The sequence below is a fragment of the Mustela nigripes genome, chromosome 5, assembly GCF_022355385.1.
Source record: "Mustela nigripes isolate SB6536 chromosome 5, MUSNIG.SB6536, whole genome shotgun sequence".
Classification (NCBI taxonomy): domain Eukaryota; kingdom Metazoa; phylum Chordata; class Mammalia; order Carnivora; family Mustelidae; genus Mustela; species Mustela nigripes.
Window position 1 is genome coordinate 140,694,197 of NC_081561.1, and position 19,966 is coordinate 140,714,162.

Here is a 19,966-nt window from a genome sequence, read left to right on the forward strand (position 1 = left end):
TAACTTAGAAAGTATAGAAACCTAATTTTGTATGTTGATTTTGTATCCTGCAACTTTACTGAATTCATTTATTCTAAGTTTTTTGGTGGAGTCCTTTGAGCTCTCTAAATACAATGTAGTCTGCCAGTAGAAACAGTTTTACTTCTTCCTTTACACTTTGAATAACTGTTCTTTTCTTGCCTAATTGTTCTGGTTAAGCCATCCAATACTATGCTGAATAAAAAGTGCCCCCCCCCCAAAAAAAAAGTCATGAGATTATGGGCACTCTTGTTCCTGATCGTAGAGGAAATGCTTTTAGTTCTTCACCTTTTCATGATGTCAGCTGTGGGCTTGTCATATTAAGTTGAGGTACTTTCCTTCTATACCCACTTCGCTGAGAGTTTTTATCATGAATTAATGTTGAATTTTGTCAAATGTTTTTTCTTCCTTCATTTTGTTAATGTGTATCACAGTGATTGATTTGCAGATTTTGGACCATCTTGAATCCCTAGAAAGAATCCCACTTGATCATGGTGTATTATCTTTCTAATGTACTGCTGAATTCAGTTGGCTATTAATTTTGCTGAGCATTTTTACATCTATTTCATCAGAGATGGTGAGTCCTTGTCAGGTTTTATTTCAGGGTAATCCTGGCCTCATAAAATGAGTTTCAAAGTATTCCCTCCTCTTCTGCTTTTTGGAAGATTGAGAAGGATTAGTATTAATTCTTCTTTAAATATTTGGTAGAATTCACCAGTGAAATGATCTGGTCTGGGACTTTTCTTTGTTGGATTTTTTGACTACTGATTCAATCTCCTTACTAATAATTGGACTGTGCAGACTTTCTACTTCTTCACAATTCAGTTTTGGTAGATTGTATGTGTAGGATTTTATCCATTTCTTCTGGATTGTACACTTCATTGGCAAATAATTGTTCCTATTCTGTGTCTTACGATTCTCAGTATTTGTGTGTTGTTAGTTCTAAGTCTCTTCCTCCTCCTCCTCCCTTCTTTTAAGTTCCAAAAAGGCTTTGTTACTCAGAGGGAAGGGGTTCAGTCTTTCTCGGCTACCACTTTTATCATAAGCTGCCAGGATGTTATTCAGTTCCTTTCTCTTCCCTTTGGCACGGATCTGTGTTCCCACCCTTTTCTTGATGAAACTAGAGGGTGTGCTTGTCCTCAGAGACCTTGTGCAGCTCCACAGGATGCCACTCATATGTGGTGATGCCACACACTTCTTGGATCTTGGTCCACATGAATCTGATGTGCTTGGTGAGCCACCGGCAGCAGGAGCTGTGCCTCTGCTTGCTCACATTCACTTTGTGGACCTTGTTGAGGCCCATGGCCATAAGGTAGCACAGAGCCATGGCTACTGCTCTTCAGTAGTTCCCTTGGAGGAAGGGCCTCTTCTTTCATTTATAAATCTGTCCTCTCCCTTTTATCTTGGTATGAGTAGCTAAAGTTTTGTCTATTTTGTTTATCTTTTCAAAAAACAACTCTTAGTTTCCTTGGTCTTTTCTATTATCTTTTATTTTTTAAAGTAGGCTCCATGGCTAGTGTGGATCCCAGTGTGGGGCTTGAACTCTGATATCAAGACCCACGCTGATATCAAGAGTCAGACACTTAAACAACTGAGCTACTCAGGTGCCCCTTTATTATCTTTTAAGAATCTATTTCCTTGGGGCCCCTGGTGGCTCAGTGGGTTAAAGCCTCTGCCTTTGGCTCAGGTCATGATCCCAGGGTCCTGGAATTGAGCCCTGCATCTGCTCTCTGCTCAGCGGGGAGCCTCCTTCCTCCTCTCTCTCTGCCTGCCTCTCTGCCTACTTGTGATCTCCATCTGTCAAAAAATAAATTAAAAATCTTTTTAAAAAAATCTATTTCCTTCATTTCCACTCTGATCTTCATTTCTTTCTTTCTGCTAACTTGGGGCACAGTTTGTTTTTTCTAGCTACTTAAGATATAAAGTCAGGTTGTTTGAAATCTTTTTTTCTTAATGTAGGCATTTGTTGCTATAAACTTCCCTCTTAGAACTGCTTTTGGTACATCCCTTAAGTTTTGGTATGTTGTATTTCCATTTTGATTTGTCTCAAGGTATTTTTTATTTTGATTTCTTCTTTCACCCATTGCTCATTCAGTTGCATGTTTAATCTCCACATATTTGTGAACTTTCCAGTTTTCTTCTTTTCACTGATTTCTAGTTTCATACAATTGAGGTCAGTAAAGACGCTTGATAGATTTGTCTTTTTAATTTTATTGACTTGGTTTGTGGCCCAATATATGACTTATCCTGGAGAATGTTCTGTGTGCACTTGAGAACAATGTGTATTCTGCTACTATTGGATGGAGGGTTCTGTAGTAATCTATTAAGTCCATCTGGTCTAACATGTCATTAAGTCCAATGTTTATTGAGTTCTGTCTGAATGATGTATACATTGTTGAAAAGGAGGGTACTGAAGTCCTTGCTATTATTACATTGCTGTATATTTTACTCTTCAGGTGTGATAATATGTTTTATATATTTAGGTGCTATGTTGGGTGTGTAAATATTTATGTTATTTTCTCTTGATGAATTAACCTTTTTATCATTATATAATAACCTTCTCTGTCCCTTACTAGTCTCTGGCATTAAGTCTACTTTGTAGTAGTATATTAAGTAGACTTCTAAGTAGACTTAAATACGGCTACCCCTGCTTTCTGGTTTCCATTTGCATGGACTATCTCTTCCCATCTTTTCACTTGCAGTCTGTGTGTGTCCTTAAACTGAAGCGAGTGTCTTATAGCTAGCATATAGTTTTTTTTTTTTTTAAATCCACTCAGTGACTCTTTTCTTTGGATTAGAGAATTCAGTCCATTCAAAGTAACGATTAATGAAATAGCAATACTAAGTCCATGTCTAATTGTTTTCTTTTCTCTTTCTCTTTTGTGTATTTACTCTAAGTTTTTGCATTGAGGTCATCGTGAAGCTTACATAAAACATATTTATGTCATTTTAAACTAACAACTTTCCACATGTCTACCTAAGCTGTTTTTACTCTTCCCATTTTGTTCTCAATGTCACAAATTACATATTTTTACCTTGTATATCCAGTAACAAATTATAGTTATTTTTAGTACTTTTTGTCTTTTAACCTTCATACTAGATTTGTAAGTGTTCACCCACCATTACATTAGCATGTTCTGAATTTATATATTTACATTTACCAGTGAGATTTATACTTTCGTATGTTTTCCTGTTACTAATTAGCATCCTTTTATTTCAGCTTGAAGGATTCCCCTGAACATTTCATTGGGACTGGTCTAGTAGTGATGAACTCCTTCAGTTTTTGCTTGTCCAGAAAACTCTATTGCTTCTTCAATCCTGAAGAACTTTGCCAGGTATTCTTGATTGCCAATTTTTTTCTTTCAGCACTTTGACTCTATTACCCCATTTTTCTGGCCTACAAAGTTTCTGCTGAAAAATCTGCCAATAGTATTATGGATTTCTCTTGTACATAACCATTTGTTTTTCTCTTGCTAGTCTTAAGACTCTCTGACGTTTAACTTTTGGAAATTTAATTATAATGTTTCTTGGTGTGGATATATTTGGATTCATCTTATTTGGTATTCTCTGGGCTTCCTGGTTGGGGGAGAATTCAGCCATTATTTCTTTGAATAAGCTTTCTGCCCTTTTCTCTTTTCCTTCAAGGAGACCTATAATGCAATGATATCCCCCAAGTGCCTTAAGCTATCTTCACTCTATCTTCACTCTTTTGTCTTTTTGGTTCTCTGACCGGATGAATTCCACTGCCATCTTTGAATCTGCTGATGCCTTCACACAATCCAGTCTGTCACTGAAACACTCTATTGAGTTTTTCAGTTTATTTTCCAGCTTTATGATTTGTTTGGTATTTGCTTATATTTTCTAGGTCTGTGTTGAAATTCTCACTTTGCTCATGCATTATTCTTCTGACTTTGGTGACAATCTCTATTTTGAACTCTTTATCAGGTCACTTATCTCCATATTTAATGTTTATTTCTCAAGTTTTATCTTCTATAGTCCTCTGTTTACTCATTTTTCTCAACACTCTGTTGATTTCTGTGCATTATGTAAAACAGCCACCTTTCCCAATCTTGACAGGGTGATCTTATTTAGGAGATGAATCTTGTCATTCAGTCTGCTGAGCTCTTGGTTCTCTCTCAAACCTTTGTGACTATCCAAGCCCCCTTCTTTGTTCTTAGTGTCTGCCACCAGTTGAGGGTCTGCCAAAACCTGTCAGTGTTCCAAAGTGGAGGCAGATTTGTCAGTACCCAGAAGCAGGCTGATTGGAAGCTGGACTTTTAAAGTATGTAAACAGACTTCAGGTAAAGACTGGAAGATGGGTGTTTCTGCCTGCTATCTCTGTGCTGAGCCCTGAATGGTTTGTTTTCTACAGTCCTGAGAGACCTGCAAACACAAGCTCTGCTGACCACCAGAGCCAGGCAATGGAGGGGTGCATTCCCTGCATAGCAGCCACAAAAGCCAGGGCACAAGACACGCAGTGACCTGGAATGTACTAGAAGGAGAATGCACTTATGGCTCCCTTCTGCCTTCCCAGTCTCCATGGAGAATCAGTCTCTAGATGTGTGTTAAATTAGAAGCCTAAACCTCAAGCTGCTGCTTTTAAGATATGCAAATAGGCATCCATTAACTAGTACTTACTGTTAACTTAATGCGGTTAGCTAATGGTTATGTTCACTGTATCTACATAATAAAATGGCTATTTTATTTGGCTATTATGGCTAAGTCACTTGTTAGGTCGGTGCATAATTAAGTGGGGCTGATAGGGTTTAGGGGCCATCTCAGTTTACCTTCAGACTCTACTCCAGTTTCAGCTTTGACAATCCCATTCTACAAATGTCTACCATCTTCAAAAGCTAAAGACACGACCCAGCAATTCCACTCTTAGTCTATATCCAAGAGAATGGAAAACATGTCCACTTAAAAAAACTTGTACATAAATGTTTACAGCTCCATTATTCATAATAGCCAAAAAACTGAAAAGAACCTAAATACCCATCAGCTAATGAATGTATCAACAAATGTGGTGTATCTCCACACAACTGACTGACTGACCATAAAAAGGAATGAAGTACTGATACCTGCTACATCATCAAAGAACCCTGGAAACAGGCTAAGAAAAAGAAGCCAGACACTAAAAGACCACACATTGTATGATTTCATTTATATGAAATGTCCATAACAGGCCAGATCTATATAGAGAGGAAGTAGATTAGTGTCTGCCAGGAGCTAGGGGAAAAGTGAGGAGTGATTGCTAATAAGTATAGAGTTAATTTTAGGGATGATGAAATGTTCTGAAATTAGATAGTGGGGAGGGTTGTACAACACTGTATATTTAAAAGGATGAATTTTATGGTATGTGATTTTTTAATTTTTTAATAAGCACATAATGTATTTTTAGTCCCGGGGGTATAGGTCTGTGAATCGCCAGGTTTACACATTTCACAGCACTCACCATAGCACAAACCCTCCCCAATGTCCATAACCCCACCACCCTCTCCCGACCCCCCTCCCCCCAGCAACCCTCAGTTTGTTTTGTGAGATTAAGAGTCTCTTATGGTTTATCTCCCTCCCGAACCTATCTTATTTCATTTATTCTTTTCCTACCTCCCAAGTTGCTTCTCCACTTCTTCATATCAGGGAGATCATATGATAGTTGTCTTTCTCTGACTGACTTAGTTTGCTAAGCATAATGCCCTCTAGTTCCATCCATGTCACCGCAAATGGCAAGATTTCATTTCTTTTGATGGTTGCATAGTATTCCATCATATACATATATACCACATCTTCTTTATCCATTCATCTGTCGATAGCCATAGTTTGGCTATTGTGGACATTGCTGCTATAAACATTCGGGTGCACATGCCCCTTCAGATCACTATGTTTGTATCCTTAGGGTAAATAACCAGTAGTGCAATTGCTGGGTCATAGGGTAACTCTATTTTCAACTTTTTGAGGAATCTCCATGCTGTTTTCCAGAGTGGTTGCACCAGCTTGCATTCCCACCAACAGTGTAGGAGGGCTCCCCTTTCTCTGCATCCTCGCCACTGTCTGTCATTTCCTGACTTGTTAATTTTAGCCATTCTGACTGCTGTAAGGTGGTATCTCACTGTGGTTTTGATTTGTATTTTCCTGTTGCCAAGTGATGTGGAGCATTTTTTAATATGTCTGTTTGGCCATCTGGATGTCTTTGCAGAAATGTCTGTTCATGTCTTCTGCCCATTTCTTGATTGGATTATTTGTTCTTTGGGTGTTGAGTTTGCTAAGCTCTTTATAGATTTTGGATATCTTTATCTGATATGTTGTTTGCAAATATCTTCTCCCATTCTGTCAGTTGTCTTTTGGTTTTGTTAACTGTTTCCTTTGCTGTGCAAAAGCTTTTTCTTTTTTCTTTAAAGATTTTATTTATTTGACACACAGAGAGAAATCACAAGTAGGCAGAGAGGCAGGCAGAGAGAGAGGAGGAAGCAGGCTCTCCACAGAACAGAGAGCCCGACGTGGGGCTCGATCCCAGGACCCTGGGATCATGACCTGAGCTGAAGGCAAGGGCTTTAACCCACTGAGCCACCCAGATGCCCCTGTGCAAAAGCTTTTGATCTTGATGAAATCCCAATAGTTCATTTTTGCCCTTGCTTCTCTTGCCTTTGGCAATGTTTCTAGGAAGAAGTTGTTGTGGCTAAGGTTGAAGAGGTTGCTGCCTGTGTTCTCCCCAAGAATTTTGATGGATTCCTTTCTCACATTGAGGTCCTTCATCCATTGAGTCTATTTTTGTGTGTGGTGTAAGGAAATGGCCCAATTTCATTTTTCTGCACGTGGCTGTCCAATTTTCCCAACACCATTTGTTGAAAAGGCTGTCTTTTTTCCATTGGACATTGTTTCCTGCTTTGTCAAAGATTAGTTGACCACAGAGTTGAGGGTCTGTTTCTGGGCTCTCTATTCTGTTCCATTGATCTGTGTATCTGTTTTTGTACCAGTACCTACTGACTTGATGATGACAGCTTTGTAATAGAGCTTGAAGTCCAAAAGTGTGATGCCACCAACTTTGGCTTTCTTTTTCAATATTCCTTTCGCTATTTGAGGTCTTTTTTGGTTCCATATTAATTTTAGGATTATTTATTCCATTTCTTTGAAAAAAAAATGGATGGGATTTTGATAGGAATTGCATTAAATGTGTAGACTGCTTTAGGTAGCATAGACATTTTTCACAATATTTTTTCTTCCAATCCAGGAGCATGGAACATTTTTCCATTTCTTTGTGTCTTCCTCAATTTCTTTCTTGAGTACTTTATAGTTTTCCGAGTATAGATTCTTTGCCTCTTTGGTTAGGTTTATTCCTAGGTATCTTATGGTTTGGGGTGCAATTGTAAATGGGATTGACTCCTTCTCTTTCTTCTGTCTTGTTGTTGGTGTAAAGAAATGCAACTGATTTCTGTGCATTGATTTTATATCCTGACACTTTACTGAATTCCTGTACAAGTTCTAACATTTTGGGAGTGGAGTCTTTTGGGTTTTCCACATATAGTATCATATCATCTGCAAAGAGTGATAGTTTGACTTCTTCTTTGCCAATTTGGATACCTTTAATTTCTTTTTGTTGTCTGATTGCTGAGGCTAGGACTTCTAGTACTATGTTGAATAGCAGTGGTGATAATGGACATCCCTACCATGTTCTGACCTTAGTGGAAAAGCTTTCAGTTTTCCTCCATTGAGAATATTTGCGGTGGGTTTTTCATAGATGGCTTTGATAATATTGAGGTATGTGCCCTCTATCCCTACATTTTGAAGAGTTTTGATCAGGAAGGGATGCTGTACTTTGTCAAATGCTTTTTCAGCATCTATTAAGAGTATGATATGGTTCTTGTTCTTTCATTAATGTAAGTGTATCACATTGATTGATTTGTGGTTGTTGAACCAACCTTGCAGCCCTGGAATAAATCCCACTTGGTCGTGGTGAATAATCCTTTTAATGTACTGTTGGATCCTATTGGCTAGTATTTTGGTGAGAATTTTCACATCTGTGTTCATCAAGGATATTGGTCTGTAATTCTCTTTTTTGATGGGACCCTGATATGTGATTTCTTTCTTAATGATGCTGTTATTTAAAAATAAAAAGTCAACATGAATTCCTATTTCTTTTTTTTTTTAAGATTTTATTTTTAAGCAATTTCTACACCCAATGTGGGGCTAGAACTCACGACCCCAAGATCAAGAGTCACATGCTCTACCAACTGAGCCAGATACATGATTTCCTATTTCTCACATGCTCAAGGTCAACTGATGCAACTTTCAAATGAGCATAAAAGAAAGGTATACATTGTTTAGCTAAAGAGAATCTTGATACTAAGTACTGTTAGTATATATAATAGTCTAGGATAGTTTTATTTCATACTCTGATCAATAATGGATTAGCTACATCCTTATCCAGGAAAAATTACAAGTATAGGTAGCTACAGTGTGGAAAGAATTACTATAAGCTATAATTCTTTTAAAAAGAGAAGTATTTGTTCTCAGCAATATGAAAATAAAAACTTACAAGGAACTGACCCATGGATGACAATGGGTCTGACAAAGTTAACATGTGAGACAAGGTTTACACGGATATATATTTTTTAAAATTTAGAGCACATGGAAACCCAGAACAAAAAGTCTTTAGATTCTAGTTCAGTCTCCTCTCTAGTCTAGGTACTTTCTGAGTGGTATTTTTATGGAAGGTGATGATTGTTCTCCCTTTAGAAACCATCAGTGTTCCTCCTCGTGTGAGCTGGAGACTGTCGCAGATGACAAAAGGCATTTTCTATCCCTAGCAGCTTGTTCCCTATACCAGGGACAACACTGCACAACATAAGCTGGCACACATGGAATTTCTTTTAAATCAAAAGAATCCAGTCTAGCCTTTCAATCTTTGATTGCCACTCTGTTTGTGCTTTACAGTGCAGGAACTGAGAACCATATTCCATTGCCTGCAACATGCTGCAGACCAGGTCGATGCCACAGAGACTATGTTCACATGATTGCACAGAGCTTAAAAAGAGAAACAGAACACCAAGGTTCTTGCAAAATGGAAGAAAGATAACTCAGTTTTCAAGGTCTTTGGCTAAAGTTTCACAGATGAATTGTAAGGTACGCTGGTATAAAAAAGCATCCTTTTTCTTTGGCTTACAGATGTTCAAATGGTCAACGTCCACAGGAATGAGATCTCCAATGCCTAAATCTGAAGAAAACAAAAATGTCAACAAAATCTAACTAAAAATCTAGACCCCCTCCCCCCCCCCCCATCAATACTGAAAGATGAATTGGTAGTTCTAAATGCTGATTTGGTTGTACTAAGGGATTTTAAAAAGATACAGCAACTGGAGGTTTGACCATAGCAAAGCTACATGTGACTAATCACATGAGAATGGGTTCTCAGTAGGTATAATTTTAAGCTTTCATAAACTCTTTGTATGTGTTCTGGCCTACTTCCTGATTGATTAGTGAACAGAACTTGAGCAGCAGCAGCATCAAAACCTTTATTCCAATGCATGGTACTACTGAATTATTCCATACTTCTTTTAACCACCTCTTTTTCTAGAGTTTATGTTATTGAGCTCCCGTGTCCTGATGACAGGAATGGGAATATCTCAAACAGGATCCATTCTTCACCTGGCCAGGCGGAAGGTGATCTAGTGCTTGAGAGCTGTAGCTGAGTTTCTGATGTTTCAGCCTAACAAAGTGCACCTAGATGCAAGTGACAAGAAGTCCTGGTGAGGACTTCAGGGTAAGGAATGCAGGCGGTGGTTATGAAGGAAGACAAACCTCCTTGTGATCCCAAAGAAAGGGTAGACAGAATTTTGACAAATTCTACAAACAGCTGGTCCACTGTATTACTTTTTTTGCTTCAAGCTTCCAAAGTCCTTTAAGTTCTTCAACTACTACATAGTAACTCCTCACCGTACGGCACATTACTTTGTGGTAAAGCCTCTTTAGGTTCTACTATGGAGTATTACGTCTTTCATTTTATTCCGATAAAACATAATGGAGTTGGGCCAAAACTTGTCCTACAGGATGAAGAACATCTGGCAGGCTCTCCAGCTTCTTATCCCTGAGAGGTCTCAGGAGGGCCAAGTGCCACTAAGCACCGAACCCTGCCTCAGAAGTAACCAGGTTGGCCAACTGAGAGAAAAGCATTTCAAGGAGGGAAATGCGTGGGTTATCTACTATAAACCAAGTAATAAAGGAGTCAGTAAAGAGAATTAAGATTCGGGCCCTACCTCAAAAAGCCTGTAATGTATTATAATACACCACAGTAATAGGTATTGGCCAGTTCCTCCAACCCCAGAGTTATAAAAGAAATTGTTGCTTGAATATTCCCCATCTAAGATTCCACTGGAAAAAAGTGATGTTAAAAAAAATCTTTCATTTATTAAAGCTTCCACACCTTTAGCTGCACTATATGCAGCTTTAACAAATCAAAGATCAGCCTATTAAATGCCCCTTTTGCTGTAGCCGATAGAAGGACTTTGAATTCTTACTACAACAGAGCTCACTGGGGCAGCCAATTAACCTCCGCCAGCTAAAGGAAGGGAGGGAGGAGTAATGCCACGGCTGTATGTCGGCGGAGAAATTGTTATCTCTAGCTGAAAGGGACAGACTCTAGATCTTCACATAACTGAGAACCTGAATATACAAATGGGTTGTTTATGATTAACTATAGGTACCACCAACCAGGCATCTAATAGCAAACAAATGTCAAACGAAGGAATACCTGCTGATTCCACGGGTACCACGTGCAGTTTAATCATGCTACCGATGTAAGTTGGCAGTGTTTCAACAAAATTCAGCACCTGGAAATTCTTGTCTTTAGCAAATTCCAGAAAGTCATCTTGTAGTGTTTTAAGTGCAGGAGAATCTGTAGAATTACAGGAAACAAGACTGTGACAAATTCTATTTAGCCAATTCATAATAAAATGTACTAAAGAGAAAATTAGGGTTCTATTTCAAGATAGTAACTTGTTTATTTTCTCTCCTTCCTAAGAAGTCATTAAGGTGAGTTAAAGTCACACCAGAAATGACAGAGGCCAGCAGGCCAAGGGAGAGGCCCCACATGTTACTGGCTATGTGGGACCAGGGTCCCTCAGGGTGCTGGCCGGCACCTTCATCCTAAAGCACAGCCTCCCATCAACAAGACCTGTCTATAGTCAGAGGGCCTGGTCCCCCATCCTCAACTAGAAAAAGGCATACCAGACCTTAGAGGATAGCTTATAACCCAAGAGAGACAGACCCAGTGGGTAAACAAAACACCTGCACATAGAAGGCACAGAATCCAGTGAAGAAAAAGAAAGGAACTTTAAGAAAATAAACTCCAATTAGTATCGTTAGGATGATTTCACAAGAATCAGAGAAGACAGAGATTCTGGGAAATAAAACTTGGTTGTGAAAATATAAAGTTCAGTAGAAGATTTAGAAGATAAAGTAACTCTCCATAAAGCAGAAGAAAGAGAAAATATGATTAAAAAGGCAACTAGCATATTAAAGGCTCAGCCATGGCCTCCAAATTGATTAACAGGCGTTCCAGAAACAGAGAAAATGTTTATTAATCAAAATAAGTAATAATTAAGGTTTTTAGGATATTAAGTTTGTTTATATTTTACCAGTTGATTTTCCAAACTCATGGGAAAAAAGCAGTTCATTGGTCATTTGGAATAATCCTTAAAACATTATATAACTTAAAAGTTTAAATATTTAAGATAGTATTAAAATTGTTATATATGAGCAAATAATGGCTTAAGGAAAGATATAAAAGAAAAATCAAGCCCAAACTAAAAATTTCCCATGATAATCTAAACACAATTTATACACAAATAATAAAATGGGATAATATAGCCAAGTTAGAAACTGTCTTCTTTTTCTCCTTCTCTGTATAACTGATATTCATACAATCCCAATCCCCTCACGACAGAATATAAATATTACCCTTGCTGAGCTCTTTGACTTCCAAAGAGGGAAAGAGAAGATAGCGAATATTAACAGAGTATTCAGCCAGATGGGATCCATGATGAGGGACGCTATAAAAAATTATTCCTCTGGTATTGTTTATAACAGTACTCATTTCTGGCTTCTTGGAGGCTTCCAACAGCATCTTTTTGACAAGAAGACCTAGCCGTACAAAGAAAAACAACGCGTAAGGTGTTTATCGTCCCACCATTATTCTAAAACAAGAGTGGGTAGGGAGCAAATAATGAAAAAGATGTTTTCTTTAAAGTTTAAATAATTCTCTAGAGTCCAACAGACAGGCCTTAAAATACTAGCACTTGGTAATACTGCTGATCTAGAATCCAGCTGAGCCTTGAACAGCATGGTTTGAATGGTACAGATGCACTTACACACATGGATTTCGTATAGTACTATTAATTATCTGACGATTTTCTTTATTGTAAGGATACATACACAAAACATGTTAATTGAGATCACTAAAGCTTCTGATCAACAGTAGGCTATTAGTAGCTAAATTTGGGGCGAGTCAAAAGTTATATGCAGATTTCTGACTGCAAAGGGTAGTCAGTACCCCTAATCACCATGCTGTCTCAGGGTCAACTGTATATAATACAAGCCTACAAACGGGTAAGATTCTAGAAAGGCAGATCTTATATTACAGAATACACAATCCCACAGAAGGAGCACGCAGCATTGCTATGTTGCATGTCCATCAATTAAGTAAATATGCAGCACCATGTCTCCCCAGCCTGCCCCCAGTGGCCCACGAATGACCACACCAAGAGACAGTACTAAGATTCAAAAAAGACAGTCCCATGAAGCTTATCCACCAGGGAAAACAAAGTTTCTGTAGGCAAATGCACCTAGGAAGGCCCCATCTCTTGGGCCTGAAGCTGATAATATAACACAGAGGTCACTTCGATGGTAACGGGGGATCTCTGTGGGCACAAAGGGCTACATCTATCTACCTCCCTCTGGCAGCTAAAAGCCTTAACTCTGCAGTCTGCAGTCCTGAGCGTTTCATCAGATGAACGAGGCCTGGGGCTGTACCGAGGCAGATGGTGACAACTCCCATGAGCACTGGGCTGGGGAGTGGGCCGGGGAGAACAGACGACAGTTAGCAAGCGCACACCAGGACCCAAAGAGCAGACATCTGCCATTGCACCGCCTCCTCAGCAAGCTCGGGGCTGTGGGCCTGCGATGCTTGGGGATGCAGGGAGGAAAGGGGAGCGCAGGGACCAGCCAGGAATGCTGAGGGACAGGCACAAGTCAGGCTGATACAAGCCACAGACGGCTCCTGATGTTTACTGATTATCGCTACGTGAAAGCATGACGTTGCCAACCACATGTTCCTTTGATATGGTTTGTTACTAGAGGTCCCCTTGTGGGAAAACAATTAGGGTGGAAGGAAAGTAGTGTTTTAAAAACTCTTGGCTATAGCCAAAAACATTAATTTAGAGGGAGAGGGGGCCAGTATTAAGTGAACCAGGCAGCTCTGGTAAGAGGTGCGCCCCACTAGCAGACGATAACCTCCCAGTGCCGGCTTCACAAAAATGCAACATACTCACCTCCCATGCTGTGTGATACCCAAATGACTGGCCTGTCCCCAACGCCAGCAGCTCTGAGCTTCCTTAGAAGTTCGTTGCTCCTGAATGCAATGGACTTTCTGAACAAAATGAAAACAGAAGGCACTTTATGAAGCTATTAATTCTGTACCCCACCGCCACCGCCAAATTTTACTATCCAAGTTTTTAAGGCAAGAACTTTTATTGGGCCAATACTACATACCACATTTTAGGGTCAGGAGTCCCCTACTCTGTTTGATTTCTACAACTGCTCATTCTCCACTTCTAACAAAGTCACAGTGGTATGACTGGGAATATACAGGCCCAGAACAAGCCACTCACTCCCTAAACAAGCAGGGTGAGAGCCCCTATTACGCATCTGGCAATTTTTACAAGTTGGATCTCACACCAACTGCCTAGGAAGTGTGTCCTTATTATGATGTGGCCTGAAAATAATGCCGTGTTGTCTGCTGTGAGCTCACCTACTTAGTTCTACTTGTATTATGCTGCAGACATTAAGTTTTCATCATTTTGGTTTATTTAGAAATACCAGAAAGCTATGAATCTTTGAGTCAGAAAATTCAAAGTAATTTTCAGGCTAAGGGAACTTTGAAACTACCAGAGTTGGTAAGTTTTGAACTGTTTATCTATAAAATCCTTTCCTTGCAATAAAGGTTTGTCAGAGCTCCTCTTGGTGCAATGGGGAAAGACCCCGGGGCTTTTGCCCACTGGCCCTGAGAACACTGCCTCGGCACCTACAGGGGGGCCGCTCAGAGACGGCGCTCAGCTTATTAACGCTGACTCAGACCAACACACTCAGTCTGCAGACCAAGCTTGCCAGCAAGTTAGAGACCGAAGACCACACAGTGGGTCAAAGGGAGAGTCAGCTACCATCCAGGTCCCAGAGCCTAGCGGTCCAGGGCTCCTCTTCCTGTATATACAATCAGCACGTATGACGTCCAAGTGACAGAGGTGGACTACCTTGCTCAGCATCTTCTCCTTTGCTTCCTGCAGCCAATACACTTGTGGACACAAAAGCAAAAAGCCTCACGTTTGCTTCTGGGAGTAAAGGAGATTTTGCTATAGAACGCACGGTCCTTAGTACCAGAACAGTTATGAATGAACCACTTTAGGAACCCAAGACTGACACTCTATCTAAGCCTTCCCCCAGTTCATTATTTATATATTACTAACTCCTTCTAGAAGGAAGAGAAAAGAGGTTAGGTTTTTCATTCAAAAAATTCTGTCTGTAGCATTAAAAGATAAAGCTCCCTTCAGTCCCTGAGGGTGCTGGGCCCCAGCCCTTCCTCCCTGTCCACGGTGTCCCTCTGTCACCTCTCCACAGGACACCTTGTTCTCCAGTCGCTAAGGCTGGTGTCATACTCCACAGATATAATTCGGAGAGCAGGACAGTCTCTTGCCAACCATGTCTATGCAAAACAGAAGGTACAAAAGAACACACATGAATTTCCACCGCTCCCACGGTCTGCTGGTGATTGCCACCTGTAACTAAAGGCCACTGCGATACGACTGTAAAACATCACATTAGAATAAAGTTAAAAGGTGACTAGGAAACCAGTTCTAGCATTTTATCTTTTTATGTCCCTGGTCACAAGGAGGCATCAAGATTTATAGCATAAAGCTGCTGCTAGTTTCAAGAGAATGTTCTCAGTTTTAGTGTACTACAGCCAAAAGGGGGAAGGTTTTTAGAGTTCAAATCAAATGGACTTTTAGAAAGCATTTTATAGAAAATGGAGATCTCAGGACAGACAGTACAGTCTGATGTTTGGAGGTTCGAGCTGAGAACACAGATTCTGATTACAGTCCCGGTTCCACTGTGGCCCTGGGGCCACTGGTTCCCTCCTACATCAGTGTTGCCAGAGACCAAGTGCAAACCATTACTTTTGCAGGCTTAGCCTCCAGGAGGGTGAAGAAGCTCTGGTGGGACAAAGCCCAACTACACGCGTGTCCGCCTTCGCAGAGCTTCGGGCACATTGAAGGTACTGTGTTCAGCCCTTAGAAGAAATATCACCAAGGAAATCCAAAGTAGAATTATTTCTTCCAATTATTTCTATTTTTATAATTTTTAAAGTCACAGAACTAGCCAACTATTATGAACGTATTATTCGTTGTATTTCTTTTCTTTTAAAGATTTATTTATTTGACAGACAGAGATCACATGTAGGCAGAGAGGCAGGCAGAGAGAGAGGAGGGGAGGAAGCAGGCTCCCTGCCAAGCAGAGAGCCCGATGCGGGGCTCGATCCCAGGACCCTGGGATCATGACCTGAGCCGAAGGCAGAGGCTTTAACCCACTGAGCCACCCAGGCGCCCCTTGTCCATTGTATTCCTAAGAGGAGGGAACAAATACTGGTCCTTGCCCATTTTTTACTCAATGAACTATTCTTTGAGAGTTCTAGCCCACACCCTAACCAGAAATGACACAACAGAAGGCAGGGTGACAAGCCCAGCTGCTCAGGAATGTCCTATGAGTGTCCCTAAGGGACAGAAAAACTGCATGGTAGAAGACCATGAAAAAGAAGGAAAAAGAGGAAAATAAGCAAATCAGAACATGGCCTTCAGCAGCCAACGATGCTGTGAGGCTCCTCCAGGAAGGGGCGCACCCCCCCACCCCGCCGGAGGCAGTGCTTCCTTACCTTGGGCCAACACGTGGTATACCTGGCTTCGTCCTCTAAAATCTTTTCAGTTAAAACCTGCTCGCTGTCCTGCTGACGCCACGTTTTGAACGCTGCTCCCATAAGGCCATGAATAAAAAGGACATCTGCTTTAATGGGCTGACTGACGGGGGAGAGAGTTTTAAAAAGAAGCAGAATAAATGCATTACTGCTTTGGTAAGAGTCTAGCTAGTATTCTGTGGATGATGCTTAGTAAGGTTGCATGCAGGGAACAAAACCGTGAAGGCCAGCTGTCCCGGCATGGGTCTAGCAGAGGCGTACAAGGAATGTGCTCACTGCTCTCTCCATAAAAACAGAGACAGATCTAGCCCGAGCCAACTAGACCAGCCAAACTCAACCGTAAGGAGTTTAATAACCAATGAGGTGACACAGGTCATAGAATGCCCTCTGAAGAATTTCATGAGAATATTCCACAAATCAATACAAATGTTTAAGATATTAACTCAGAAAATGCTAGTGTGGCTTTCAATTGAGTGTGCATGAGAGATTTTTAAGAACTTATCAAGGAAATAAATGTTTATCAGAAATGAGATTTTAAGGGCACCTGGGTGCTTCAGTTGGCTGTATCCAACTCTTGATTTCAGCTCTGGTCATGACCTCAAGGTGGAGGGATCGAGCCCCACATTGGGCTCCAAGTGCAGCGAAAATTCTGCCTGAGATTCTCTCTCCCCCCCCTTCTCCCCCCAGCTCACTCACTCGCTCTCTCAAACACATAAATCTTTAAAAAAAAAAAAATTAGATTTTAAAGTAATCCATAGTCTTTAGATATGACTTTTTTTTTTTTTAAATATGAGGGCAGGGGCAGCAGGAGAGAGAATCTTAAGCGGGCTCCATGCCCAACACAGAAGCTGACATTGGGCTCGATCTGATGACCCTGAGATCATGACCTGAGCCGAAATCAAGAGTTGGATGCTTAACCAACTGAGCCACCCAGATGTTCCTAGATATGACATTTTTAAAAACTGTAGATAGCATATGACTTGTAAGCTATTTACAGGACACACACAATTTATGCAACGCATACATAATACATTTCCATATTATCTTGTTTATAAATTGGAATTAACCATGTAATCCATTTTTCAACTAAATGATTTTGCTATTCTCTGAGGTATTAAAAGTACCTGAGAAAAATCCAAGAAATACGTAATTTTTTCATTGTGGTCCTTCCTATATTTGTTATCTCAGCAATGATACAACTGGAAATGGTGACCAGAAATAATCTTAAGAAGGAGCATGTTTATTATAACTTACTCCTTCCAGTGCATGATTTTATATATGGCATAAACTCTGTCCAGTCCTTATGAGTTCTAGAACCAGGCTAACATAACATGGTCTCCTGCATAGGATGTCCTATCTCCTCCCATCCAGAACAACCTCTACAGTCTGAATTGGCTATTAACTCAGATCTACAGGAAACAGTCATGAAACAAAGAACTACGCGTTACAAAGTGTAAGCGGGGACACATTACAAGAGGTGAACATGATCTTACTCAAGGTCAGCCCTTGGTGTAAAATTACGCTGATTAATTTAACTAGTTCCACACTCCCGTGACAGCCCACAATTCTTCTCAGGTGATTACGGACAAACTGTGTCAGGAGATAAGGTTCCCGGGATTATTTGTAAGGTATTTAATGATGGAGAAATAAAGTAAAATAAGAAGCTCTCCAGACTTTCCATCCCCTTGGGAGACATGGTGACGGTCCGCTTTCTCACCTCGTGCGGTACTGGGGGTGCAGCACATACACGCCGTCGTGGTATTTTTCTCGCATTGTCTCTCGGTCTAGATTAGCCAGGGTCCTGGCGGCATGTGAGGCCTCCATGATGCGCCGGGACTTCATTGCCTCTGCCAGTATGGAAACCCACCCTGGGGAAGAGAACAAACCCCTCGGTCCCACACCACTTCATGGGAGACTGTGAGCGGTCTCCGACTGAACACGGCGGGGGAAAGGCAGACTCCAGGGTCTGTCTCACAGAAAAGGAAGAATACTCCAACTCCGTTTTGCCCCGAGGTCCTCCACATCCCACGGTGCAGGATGTCCCAAGCCAGGCCCCTGCATGGGCGGTTCAAAGAAGGCAGCAGGGACTTAAGAGCTTTTTCCTTTATTTAGAAAATCTAACAGAAGTGGCCATTACTAGAGAGGTCGTCAATGATAATACGATATTCTGCTTTTAGCGAGAATTACTAAACTCATTTTTTTTTTTTAAGATTTTTATATATTTGACAGAGAGAGAGACCACAAGTAGGCAGAGAGGCAGGCAGAGGGGTGGGGGGAGCAGGCTCCCTGCTGAGCCGAGAGCCCGATGCAGGGCTCGATCCAAGGACCCTGAGATCATGACCTGAGCTGAAGGCAGAGGCCCAACCCACTGAGCCATCCAGGCACCCCTAAACACATTAAATTTTAGTATTAGTTATTTCATCCTGATTGTCAGACATATTGGCAGCTTTTAATGCACATAAGAAATGACTTCTTAATAATGAGCTTGTTTAGAAATAACAAGTAACGGCAAGGGTGCAGGAAAACAGGAACTGCTGGTGGGAATGCGTAGTCACTGTGGAAAACAATATGGAGGTTCCTCAAAATATTGAAAATATTAGTACCGTATTCTGTAGTAATTCCTCTACTGGGAGAAAATGAAAGAAAGAGAAGAAGACACTAATTCAAAAAGATATATGCACCCCTCTATTCACTGCGGCATTATTTACAACACGGAAAAGCAAGATACGGAAACAACCTCCGCGCCCAACCACAGATAAATGGATAAGGATGTGATATATATGTGCAGCAGAATACGGCCCGGCCTTAAAAAATAATGGTATCTTGCCATTTGTAACAACACGGATGGATCTAGAAAATATTAAAGACTAAAAAAAAAAAAGAGAGAGAGAGAGAGAGTGCCTGGGTGGCTCAGTTGGTTAAATGTCTGCCTCTAGCTCAGGTCAAAATCCCGGGGTCCTGATATCGAGCCTTGCCGTTGGCTCCATGCTCAGCGGGGAGCCTACTTCTCCCCAGATCTGCCACTCTCCCTGCTTGTGCTCTCTCTCTGTGTCAAATAAATAAATAAAATCTTTTTTTTAAGAAAAAGATGGGTCTTTTTTGCTGTATCTATGTTCTCTGAAGTATTTACCATGAGAATCTATTCCCATGTTATTTATATAACTTAAAATAATACAACAGAGGCCTTGAGGGCAGAGACTTGGGTTCAAAATGTCTGTCCCCTACTTAATTACTGTGCAACCTTGGCCAAGTTAGTTGGCTTCCTGGGCTGGAAGAAGGTTCTAATAAATTAATCCATGTAAAAACTGCCCTTATGAAGCCCAGTAGGCACTCAGGACAAAGCAGCTAGTCCCATGTCTTCCTCCCTTGCTCTGTGGCCAAAGTGTTGAACATCAGTGTGATGATAATCCAAAAGAAGTCTCAGGCCCAATACTTCTTTAACAATATTCAAATTCGGGGGCACCTGGCTGGCTCAGTGGGTTAAAGCCTCTGCCTTCAGCTCGGGTCCTGATCCCAGGTTCATGGGATTAAGTCCCACGTTGGGCTCTCTGCTTGGCGGGGAGCCTGCTTCTTCTTCTCTCTCTGCCTGCCTCTCTGCCTACTTGTGATCTTTCTCTGTATGTCAAATAAATAAATAAAATCTTTAAAAAATATATTCAAATTTGTTACATCAAAAAATATCCCTTTCAAATGTGTAAAGAAAGCTTTATGATAATAATA

The 19,966-nt window shown here is 40.7% G+C and overlaps 1 protein-coding gene and 1 pseudogene across 5 annotated transcripts in view; both read right to left on the reverse strand.

Moving 5' to 3' along the window:
• Window positions 1-960: 960 nt before the first annotated feature.
• LOC132018734 (large ribosomal subunit protein eL36-like) lies at window positions 961-1,345 on the reverse strand (annotated as a pseudogene).
• A 6,789-nt stretch (window positions 1,346-8,134) lies between these two features.
• The window catches only part of SERAC1 (serine active site containing 1), a 58,204-nt gene continuing 46,372 nt past the window's right edge, over window positions 8,135-19,966 (reverse strand). For 4 of the 5 annotated variants that reach the window (XM_059401348.1, XM_059401346.1, XM_059401345.1 and 1 more), the window contains 7 exons: window positions 17,964-18,114; window positions 16,208-16,349; window positions 14,889-14,983; window positions 13,557-13,654; window positions 11,968-12,150; window positions 10,760-10,903; window positions 8,135-9,226 (listed from right to left, as the gene is read on the reverse strand). In XM_059401348.1, coding sequence (XP_059257331.1) covers window positions 9,090-9,226; window positions 10,760-10,903; window positions 11,968-12,150; window positions 13,557-13,654; window positions 14,889-14,983; window positions 16,208-16,349; window positions 17,964-18,114 — 950 coding nt within the window. In that variant the 3' untranslated portion in view covers window positions 8,135-9,089. The remainder of the gene's footprint in view (window positions 9,227-10,759; window positions 10,904-11,967; window positions 12,151-13,556; window positions 13,655-14,888; window positions 14,984-16,207; window positions 16,350-17,963; window positions 18,115-19,966) is intronic. The other variant, XM_059401349.1, reaches the window with a different exon arrangement.